At 31.1% G+C, this 10,730-nt stretch overlaps 1 protein-coding gene across 1 annotated transcript; it reads right to left on the bottom strand.

Annotated features, from left to right (window-relative positions):
- Positions 1–6,292: 6,292 nt before the first annotated feature.
- On the bottom strand, positions 6,293–9,504 carry LOC140438075 (uncharacterized). The gene is made up of 4 exons (XM_072527789.1): positions 9,421–9,504; positions 8,868–8,937; positions 7,572–7,641; positions 6,293–6,515 (listed from the first exon to the last, which is right to left on the bottom strand). The coding sequence occupies exons 1-4, from the start codon at positions 9,458–9,460 to the stop codon at positions 6,348–6,350; spliced, it is 348 nt and encodes a 115-aa protein (XP_072383890.1). The 5' UTR covers positions 9,461–9,504; the 3' UTR covers positions 6,293–6,347.
- Between the last annotated feature and the right edge of the window lie 1,226 nt (positions 9,505–10,730).

Below are 10,730 nucleotides of genomic sequence, written 5' to 3'. Positions count from 1 at the left end.
TTTCACCATCAATAACATACAAGAATTAACCTAATCAGAACCTAATAGAACAGATAAAATGGAATTCCTACATAACGACGCTGTCCCGGTGGAGAATTCTTAATTTTTCATCCCTAAATTTGATCCCCAATTGCAATTACGTCATTGTTGCCACAAAATAACTGAGACAGCAATGACGTAATTCTAGTTGGAGATCAAATTTAGGGATAAAAAATTAGGAATTTAGTTTTAGAAACAAAAATTTAGAATTTAGTTTTCAAGATAAAATTTCCACGGACATACCCATTTTGTAAAATTTTTGGTTACCTAGCAAGGTTTGAAAGGTGGAATCGAAATAAGCACAAAAAGTCATTGAAAAAGTTTATTAAACAAATCGAAAATTGTAGTAAAAGCAAACAATTTTAATAAAAATGAACTTAAAAATATAAAATTGAAATTACAAAAAAAGTATCAACGAAAAATTTAATCGTAAAAGGCTTTACAAAATCCAAGAATTATATGTTTTGAAAGTAACTGTTTCAAATCTTTAGTTTGTTATCACCTAAAGGAATTTTTGAAGAGTAAGCCCTACGCAGCTGGCATTTATGTGAATACATGGCTATTAGAAATTTATTTTTTTGTTGGCCTCCACAGTTATCGGAATAAAAAAATCACATCAACTACTGGGCTGGTTATTGACAATTATTTTAGATAGTAATAAACGCAAGATCCGATTTCTATTGTTCCTTTATTCCCCATCACTTCATTCCAAAACTAACAATTTTATCAATTTCACAAGTGACTTGGTCCTGGTGGCCTGTTTCGGAGACTTGGTTTTTTTTCCCCTTTAACAGTTTAAGCGAGATTTGTAAAAAATGCAGAACTTTGTCCTCTTGGTACAGGTTACTGTGCTTGAAAATCATAAGTAGCCAGATTTATATTGTTATCAAAATTTTTTGTTTTCAGTTTATTGTTATTTTTTTCTTTACGACTTAGATCCTTCTCCTCTAAGTCACTTTCAATGGTTGTTTGCATATTTCTTTTTTCTTCTGCTCCGGCATTTTTAAAAGACTCGCATTGGTCACAAAGATCTTTCTTCGGGATAAAAAAAAAACCTATATTAAACTCGCTGTTGAAAATACGAGAAATACAATCGTAGGTTGTTGTCTCTTCTTCTTTATACAGTTCCTGTGAATTCCAGTTCCAGTTGAATTTATATGGCTACGAACAGAATCCAAAATTGTGTCACTTATTTTCTTGTGACTCTCGTACTTCTCATGTTTATCTTCTGTTATAATAGTAGTTTTTTAACATAAAACTGCTTTACTTAGAGAGCGAATAGCTCTTTCAGTTATTTGAAAAGTAATAATGAGAAACGTTTTACATATTCGTTCTTGTTTTCCCTTGCCTGTAATGAAAAATGCACAATTTGTATTTCTGGGAGTGGTTTTTGATGTAGAAATACGTAGGTAGCTCAACTCAAGTGGCTAAATACAAGAAACAAAAATGTCTCGCTAAATTTGCAAGGATCTTATGCCCAATAATCTTTAAACTGTGTCTCTCTCAGCTTTTTAGATACCCTATTTGGACATTTCAAAAAGCATTTGTCGGTAAACACAGGTCCCATTTTTTAGCAGCTACAGGTTTTTCTGTTCTAGAAGTGTATCTCTGTACATAATTCTTTAGTCTTTTTCTCCTTTTTTTCAACCAATAATTATCCACATTTCTTTGTCTTTTTTCCCTTTTTGACTAACAGAGACAATTTACCAAGTGTTGGTGTTTGGGGATCTTGGTCTATATTTTACTTACATAAAATACACTTATGTCAATATTGCCTCACAATAAGTAGAAATCCAGACAAAAAATGACACAGAATACAGTTACGTCAATGTTTCCGCGTATTTGAGAAAAAAATCTTAGACCAACAATAACATAAAATATAATGGCGTCAATGTAGCACCGTAGGTACAAGCAATACTCGACTTATCGAAGCACAACTATACATTCTGTCATTGTTCCTCCAAGATCGGCTGATTTTTCAAAATATGACGCATCTGCTCCCTGGTGGCTAGAAGCTGAACAACACATCTGACAGTGACCTGACGAATAGGGTAACCAAGTTTGAACACAATGACGACATAAACTTATTTTCGATAAATTTGCAGTTACGTCAATGATCCATCGGGACAGCGACATTTGAATTATCGCGGGTGCTAATAAGAAATTCGATCACGAACATCTAAATGTCTAGCTGAGAAAAACTATTGATACAAAAAAGGTAGAGTAAAACTAAAAATCTAATTGAATTTCCAAACAAAAAAAAATTAAGCGTTTGTTGGCCATGTTAAAAAGACCATAAATTTATCGGTTTTCCAAAATTACAAAATAAAAATCAAAGATAAAAAATCATATGCCATAAATGACAGAAAATTTTAAGAAATTATAAATATTTAAGTATAAATTTAAAATTAGTTTGTTTTTAAAAAATATTAATTTGCTCTTTCTTAACAGAAATTTTTAAAAAACCTTAGCAATAGCTGCAATACCTTTAGGATCTTTATTAGGTTTTTATATGAGTGTTGTCATTGGTACCGCTTATACCAAAAAAAAAAATATAAACATACTATAGTGTTAAAGATCATGTTCATTAACTTGCAGCAATCTTCGGTTACCTCTTGAAGTACCGATTCGATTTGAAAGTCTATTCGATTTGAAAGTGGATTCGATTACATAATTGATTCGATTCGATTCGATAATCGATTCGATTCAATAATCGATTTAATTCAATAATCAATTCGATTAGGATAAATATACGACTCGATTCGATATTTGATTACATTAGATGTTTGATTTCATACGATTCTTATTCAATGATCGTTTTGATTCGATGATCGATTCGATAAGATTCCGATTCGATGATCGATTCAATAATTAATTCAATTCCGATTCAATGATCGATTCGATAATCGATTTGATTCGTTGATCGATTTGATTCGACAATAGATTTGATTTTATCATCGACTAGATTGGATAATCGATTCGGTTCGATTATCGATTTCATTGGATATTTAATTTGATTGTATTCTATTTTATTTTATTTATGTAATTCTTTAGGACAGAACTGGAGACGGTCGAGTCTCCACAAATAGCACAAGTGCTGATCAAACTCAAAATTAATGACTTGTCATCTCTTGATGATATGGTTACAGATTGTGATGAGATTTTTTGTTTGGGTGATTTTAATGTTGACTTACTCAATCCACATCTGAATTTAGTTCATAAAATTATTGATTTACTTAACAGTTTTAACTTGGTACAGAATATTGATGTTCCAATTCTTATAACCCCTAACGAAAATAGAATACTCCTTGGTGTATGTTCTGTTGACCACATAAGAGATCATGACCGTTAGAAATTTGAAACACTTTGATGCAAATCTTTTTTTATATATATATATACATCGGTTTAGAACGTCTTTCGACGTTGTCCGATACCTAAACACCATCTCTTCCTACCTTCGCAGTCGTTTGTTGTTAAATTTCTTTCGCTCATGGACTTGTTTACGCCATGTTGCCATTCTAATCTGGGTCTTCCTCTTTTCCGTCGACCTATCGGTTGCCATTCTATTACTTTTTTGGGGAGTCTTGATGCTGGCATCCGTTGAGCATGCCCATACCACCTTAATCGTTTCTTCTCTATATCTTGAGTTATATTTCCTTCTATTCCCATACGTTGTTTTATTACATCATTTCTGATTCGGTCTCGTCTGGAAATACCTAAAGATCTTCTCATTGCATCCATCTCTACTGCTTCTATTCGCTTTTTGTTCTTTTCACTAATTCTCCATGTTTTAGCGCCATAAAGAAGAGTAGTTTTAATCACGGTCTCATATATATTAAATTTCCTTCCTTTCGTTATCTCTTTACTCCACAGTATACTATTGAGAGTAAGACCTAAGACTTTCTTTGCTTGAGTGATTCGTTTTTCTATTTCCCGTGTATCAGTTCCTGTATTGTCAAAGGCAACACCCAAGTAGTCATAGCTCTGACAGCAGGAAATATGTTGTCCGTTTTCGAGGTCTATGTTATCTTACTCGTTTCCAATACAAAGATATTTAGTTTTTGTTGTATTGACATTCATTCCCCAGTCGTTATATTCTTCTATCAGTTTTCTTAGCATGTACTGCATGTCTTCCCTGTCGGTCGCTAGCACTACCTGGTCATCAGCAAACTGGAGTGTATATATACATTTATTGCTAAGCTGTATACTCATCCTATGTACCTTTCTTTTCCATCTTTCCAATGCCGCTGCAACATATATCTTGAATAAGGTTGGTGAGATACAGCATCCCTGTCGCAAGCCTTTTGTAACCAGGAATTCTTCCGTTAGATATTTTCCTGTTTTTATCTGTGCCTTAGAGTCTCTATACAGTTCTTGTACAGCATTTATCAATGTGTGGTTGATGTTAGATCTTTGCAACGTTGTCCACAGTTTTGTTAAGGGGATGTTGTCATATGCTTTTTGCAGGTCTACAAAAGTAATATGAGTTTCTAGATTCTTAGCCGATCTTTTTTCTATTATTTGTTTAAGACAAAATACGTTATCGGTGCACGATCTTCCTGCACGGAACCCGCTTTGTTCTTCCTCTTCATTGTGCTTATATTCTTCCTTGATCATATTTCTCAAAATTCGTCCATACAGTCTGCTCAGGGTGCTGGTTACCGATATGCCTCTATAATTATTACAATTCCTTTTGTCCCCTTTTTGTGTATTGAGGACATGTATGCCGTTCTCCATTGTTCTGGTACTGGGTGTCCATTTAGACACTGATTGATTACATAAGTTAATATTTTAAATAGTTTATGAGTTCCATTCTTAAGCATTTCAGCATAGATTCCCTCAGGTCCAGCGGATTTACCATTCTTTAGGGTCATTACAGCCTTCTTTGGCTTCAGGGCTGCAAATCTTTTTTTACTTGATTTAAACACTACTCTGTGTGCCAACATCTATCACATTGAAAACATTAATGAAAAAGTAAAATTTTTAAGTAGCTCCATTAGGGCTCTTTTCTAAAAACATTCTCCCTTTAAAAAGATTAAAGTCATTAAAAATTACAATTCTTGGCATATTTGAAAAATACCAGGCCAGAAATTTTACTTTATAAAAATCAACAAATGACCAGATTTATTCAATAAGACAGATATTCGTCGACATCAAGACCGCATACGACTCGAGGACAGTACTATACCAATCAATGCGTGAGTTTGGTATACCAGAAAAACTTATTTGATTAACCAGAATGATAATGTCAACTTAAAAGCCAGCGCGCTATTGGGATACGGAGAGAAAACTTTCGGTACTTTGAGATAAAGAATGGACTGAGACAAGGTGATGCTCTGATTTACATCCCATTTAACGTTGCCGTGTTAATTAATCAATGATCAAATTAAACCAATTAACGAATCAAATCGATTACCAAATTGATCATTGAATTGCAATCGAATGGATCATCGAATCGAAGCGATCATCGAATAGGAATCGAACCGAACCAAATATCCAATGTAATCACATACCGAATATTGTACGAATCAATTATCGAATCAAATAGATTATCAAATCCAATAGATTATTGAATGGAATCGATTATCCAATCGAATCGATTATCTAATTAAATAGAAATAAAGTAGAGTAGAATAGAATAGAATAAAATACAATAAATTAAAGTAAATTAAAACCATCAGTCCTTACTTAGACTATAAGAAAGCTACGCATTCTCTCCTCGGTCACTCCCAGAGCGCCAATATCCCGTATTTTGTTTAACGCTTTAGCTCAAATAGAACTACCAATTATATCGATGTTTAATATTAGACGTAAAACAAATGAGAAATGATAAGCTACACACTAAGAAGGCTTAACCGAAGAAAGAGTTAACCGAATATTCCTACAGGATACTCACCAAGATCTTTAACACTGTAGTGTGTGTATAATTTTTTTTTGTTATAAGAGTTACTAAAGAAAACACTCACATAAAAACCTGATAAATAACCCAAAAATATCCCAGCCATTTTTGAGAATTTTTACAAACTTATGTTAAGAATCGAATCAATCGAATTTCTTGTAAGAATCCTGATATCTCAAATTATGTAGAAACGCCATTTATTTTATTAGGTTCTGATTAAGTTAATTGTTCTCTAAAAACTATTAATGATGGATACTGATCACGAAATATTATAGATGTTAAAATTTGAATAATATTTAAACAAAAAATCAAATTGTTGGGCACATTATCATAAAAAAAAAAACCAAAAAAAAATTATATTTAAAACTTTATTATACAATTTTATAAATACATTTATATACTAAAATAATTACGGTTTGCCACAAAATTCTAAGTGTTCGCATACATCATCAGGTGAGTGTTTGTGTAACTCCTCGTAGATTCTGTCGGTTTTTGGAAGCAACTCGTGATCGCAAAAATCTCTCAATTCACCGGGTAAAACGTTGCATAGTACGTCTGCGTCTCTTTCCACTTCGTCCTGTAAGAAAATAAAATCTATCATGATGTTTTAAATATCAAAGTTCATAACTCTTTATAGTTTCCAAAGAAATTATTCAGACAAGATGAGCAACAAAAAAACTGGCTACTTTTAAAGAATTTTAAATTATAATATATTTAAGATTGAAGTGGAAAATATATTGAAATACTAGAGGAAATAAAAAAGCCAAACAAGAAAATTAGATAGATATATCCGCGCAAATTTTATCTTAGAGTAACAGCATCAACAGAACCATCATCAATAAATATAGTAAGAAAACTTATGAATAAAAAAATAAGCAAAAAATAAGAAAATAATCAGAAATAAATAAGAAAGAATAAGAAACATAAAAGTTTAATTTGCTAAAATCAGATTTAATAAACTTAAATAGTTCTTCTCCAAATTTGTCCACTTTTTTTTTCCTTGCGGATTCCACTTTACAGCAATTTTTGCAACACAGAAGTTATTTTTACGGAATGTTTGTTATTTATTTCTCTATCAACTTTTATTTGTTAAGGTGAAGAAGATGTTTTTTATAATGTTGGGCCAAAAAAATACAATCAATTCTTCGTAGGAATTTCTTAACAAAGACCTACATTTTGTTTATTAATATGGGTTTTTGTCACCTTTCAGGTTTCACATCCGTAGAGTAGAACAGATTTAAAATTCGACTGGAGTATTTAGATATATGTTTTTGTGGCAATCTGGCTAGACCTACAAAGGTCTACTAGTAGGTTTTCTAAGTTCTTCATATTCTCATACGAATATCGTGACTCCATTTCCTATTGTATTTGTATTTACTAATGTTGTTCAACTGTCATTAATTACAAAGTAGTATATTATTAACAATGTTCTACTAAAAAAAGAACATTAAATGATTCTCTATTTTTTCCAAATACGGATGAACGCATTTTGATAAATATGGAACTTATATTTTATTTTTAAATTATTTGCCAGAAATAGAAAAAAAAATTTAAAATGTGTAGTCATTGACCGAAAGTAAATTGGATATGTAAAGACAGAATAAAAATAATGAAAAATGCTTATAAAACTTACCAATGGAAGTTTCTCTTCGACGTAATCCTTGATCACAGTGGCAAATGTTATACAGGCATCACACTCAAATCTGAAAAAAAAAATCTTTTAATTAACACAAATAAAATAAATATTGTTGTTATTGAGATGCGTTTTTTTGTTTTTTCTTGGGTTTAATTCTTTTGTTTTATTGATATTTAGGGCCTATTATCACTGTTTAAAAGTTATTACTGGATATTTGGGTCCTTGACTTTAAGAAGTATAGATGATAAACTTTATGCCGTACACAATAAAAATTTGAAAGAGCACTGTAGAGCGAAGGTTAAGGAGAGTCCCATCGATAGAACAAGGACAGTTTGGGTTTATGCCAAGGAGAAGAACGGATACCTTGTTTGGTTCAAAATAGTTGACAGAGAAATAGGACGAGTAGAAACAAGAGCTACATTTTGTATTTATGGATTTTAAGAAGTTGTACGGCACAGTTCCTAAACAAAAGCTATGGATATGTAGATATAAAAAAGAAATGGGTTCCTGAGAAATGCGTAAGGCTCATGAAGTATATGCATGAACGTACACCAAAGTAAAAGTTTGTGTCAGATTAACCGAAAGTTTTCCGGTGACGGTTGACTTACATCAAGGTTCCTTTACTGAGTCTCTATTTGTTTGTTCTTGTTATGGATGTACTGAAAAAAAGTTGATGGATGGAAAAAAGAAGGAATGTTAAAGGAGAAGTTAGAGGGTTGGAGAAGGACTATTTAAAGAGCAAGGACTTAATATGAGGGATAGAGCTATAAGAAGGAGAGATACAGTAAAACCAAGGGAAAGATAAAATGTCTGTGATGCAGAGGACTTAAGAGAGAACGTTTTCAATAAAGAAAACACGATGGACAGAAATCAGCGGTAAAGAAGAGGAAAGAACGCGGTCCCTGAAAATGCAAAAGTTAAAGTAAAAGAAGAACAGAAAGATTGTCAGTAACCACAAAAAACTATTAAATTACATGAATTTAATTATTTTATGGAAACACACATTTAAAAAATTTTAAGTTAAGTATTAACTGTTAAAAAGTGCAAAAAGGTCTAACAAAAGCATTTGTTGTTCAAAATTAATTAGGTTTTTTAGCAATACTTTTGAACATTTTTAAATATCAACGTTACATCTTTAAACATAATTTTAAACAGATCCTAACCAAGCATTTTATTTATGATACATTATGGCTGAATAGACATTTATCAATTAACTTTTATTTGGTGAAATAGTTATTGCTAAGACTTGCTTAATTCTTCAATAAATTTATTATTTACATCATTGTTACTTACTCATTATCAGGCTCAGGTTCGGGCTCGCGAGTGGGCTCAGGTTCAGGCCCTTGGGCGTAAACGGTAAGGGCTGAAAACAAATATTGGTTATTTTTAATTTTTTTTTTTAAGAAGTTTTTGGGTTTGTAATGTTGATTATTATTTTCTGGTTATGGTTGGTATATCTTTAATACTTATTGTTACTTTTTGTGAAAATGTTTATCACATTATGTTTTTTTATGATAATAGCCCTTTGATGGTAATTTATAAGAAGTATACATCTTGATTGACAAAGTTTGTTCACACATTATAGCAATAGTGCTTATGATTTTCAAATGTTAAATTAAACACTTATTTTTTGACATATTGCTCTTAATAAGATTTTTTCTTGAACTTGCTAACTGAACTAAAGAACTCCTTTAAATTTTTTAGAAACATTTTTGATTTTCTTATGGTTTCTTATGAATATTTGTCCAATACATCCATCTTCTATAAGTTTAGTCAAATATAGATAGAGACTAAGTATATTATATTAAAAAATACTAATAAAATATACAAAAATATTGTTACTTACCGACGAAGCCCAAAATTGCCAAAATCAAAGTAGTTTTCATGTTTAAGAATTATATTTTACAATAATGTACGGTTCTGGTTTAGCTTTATATACTAAAAAGTCAAAACCACTTAAAAAAATCAACCACTTAAATAAAAATATTTCGAATTCTTGATACTCTTTATTATCTTTCTACATTTCCTACTTTGATTCACGTCAGTGATTATATCGAATAAATTATTTTCATAATATGAACAAATTCTAGAAAAGTATAAAATTAAAAATTCCTTTAAATTATAAAATATATATAATTTAAATATAATACTTATAGTTTCGCATTATAATGATACATATATTGTAATAGTCAACGCATACAATTTGGCATTTTTTGTATTGAGATGTTATATTGACATCATAATAAAGGTGGATAAAAATATTTTTTTTTTATTTTTACACCACCACAAATTATAGAGCTATCTGCATTCACGTAATAACATAGCCTAAACTGTTGCCGAGAGGGGGGGTTTGGGTCTGTAGGACCCATCGCCGGCTCTGCGGACTTCTTCCTGTCCTCGGAATTAGACCGGGTGTTGACCATCTTTGCTTGTCACTGATAAAATGGTTTAATACTTCTACTGGTATAAAATAACGGTTACCGTGACAAGTATCTGATATAGGTAACAGTTCCAAGGAGCAGTTACAAAATAACAGATCAAAAATAGAAAACAGAACAGGTAAAATAGTCTAAGTATTCCTTGACTTACGGAAGGAATAACTTAGTAAACAAGAAAAATAAAATGGTATAAAAGTACAATGCAAAGAAAATGTTTCTAAGTGTTTCTTGACTTACGGAAGAAACAACTTAGAATGAAAAGTAAAATACACAAGATAAAAGAATAGAAAAATGCAGAAATATTCCTAAGTCATTCTTGTCTTACGGAAGAAACAACTTAGGACAGAAATACAGATAAATGAAATATGTAAATATGAAACAAGGTATGGAAATATTTCTAAGTGTTTCTTGACTTACGGAAGAAACAACTTAGAGTGAAAATAAACAAGAGAATCAAATATGGAAAAATAAGAATACAAATACTTATAAGTGTTTCTTGACTTACGGAAGAAACGACTTACAAATACGAAAAATCAAATACAGAAAAGATGTGGAAATATTGCTAAGTGTTTCTTGACTTACGGAAGAAACAACTTAGCATAAAATAGAAAATGAAAGAGACAAATGTATTAAGTATTTTCTTAACTTAAGGAAGAAAATATCTTAAATAAAATATCGGAAATAATAATGCAACAATGATTATGAAAATATTTCTAAG

The sequence above is a fragment of the Diabrotica undecimpunctata genome, chromosome 4 (genome assembly GCF_040954645.1).
Source record: "Diabrotica undecimpunctata isolate CICGRU chromosome 4, icDiaUnde3, whole genome shotgun sequence".
NCBI lineage: Eukaryota > Metazoa > Arthropoda > Insecta > Coleoptera > Chrysomelidae > Diabrotica > Diabrotica undecimpunctata.
This window is presented reverse-complemented; position numbering and strand designations above follow the sequence as displayed.

Excerpts from the sequence above, each read along its gene's own strand:
- LOC140438075 (XM_072527789.1), bottom strand. The coding sequence starts at position 9,460 with ATGAAAACTACTTTGATTTTGGCAATTTTGGGCTTCGTCG. Across the intron at positions 7,642-8,867 it reads GAACCTGAGCCTGATAATGA|ATTTGAGTGTGATGCCTGTA; the intron begins GTAAGTAACAAT and ends TTTTTTTTTCAG. Across the intron at positions 6,516-7,571 it reads TCGAAGAGAAACTTCCATTG|GACGAAGTGGAAAGAGACGC; the intron begins GTAAGTTTTATA and ends ATTTTCTTACAG.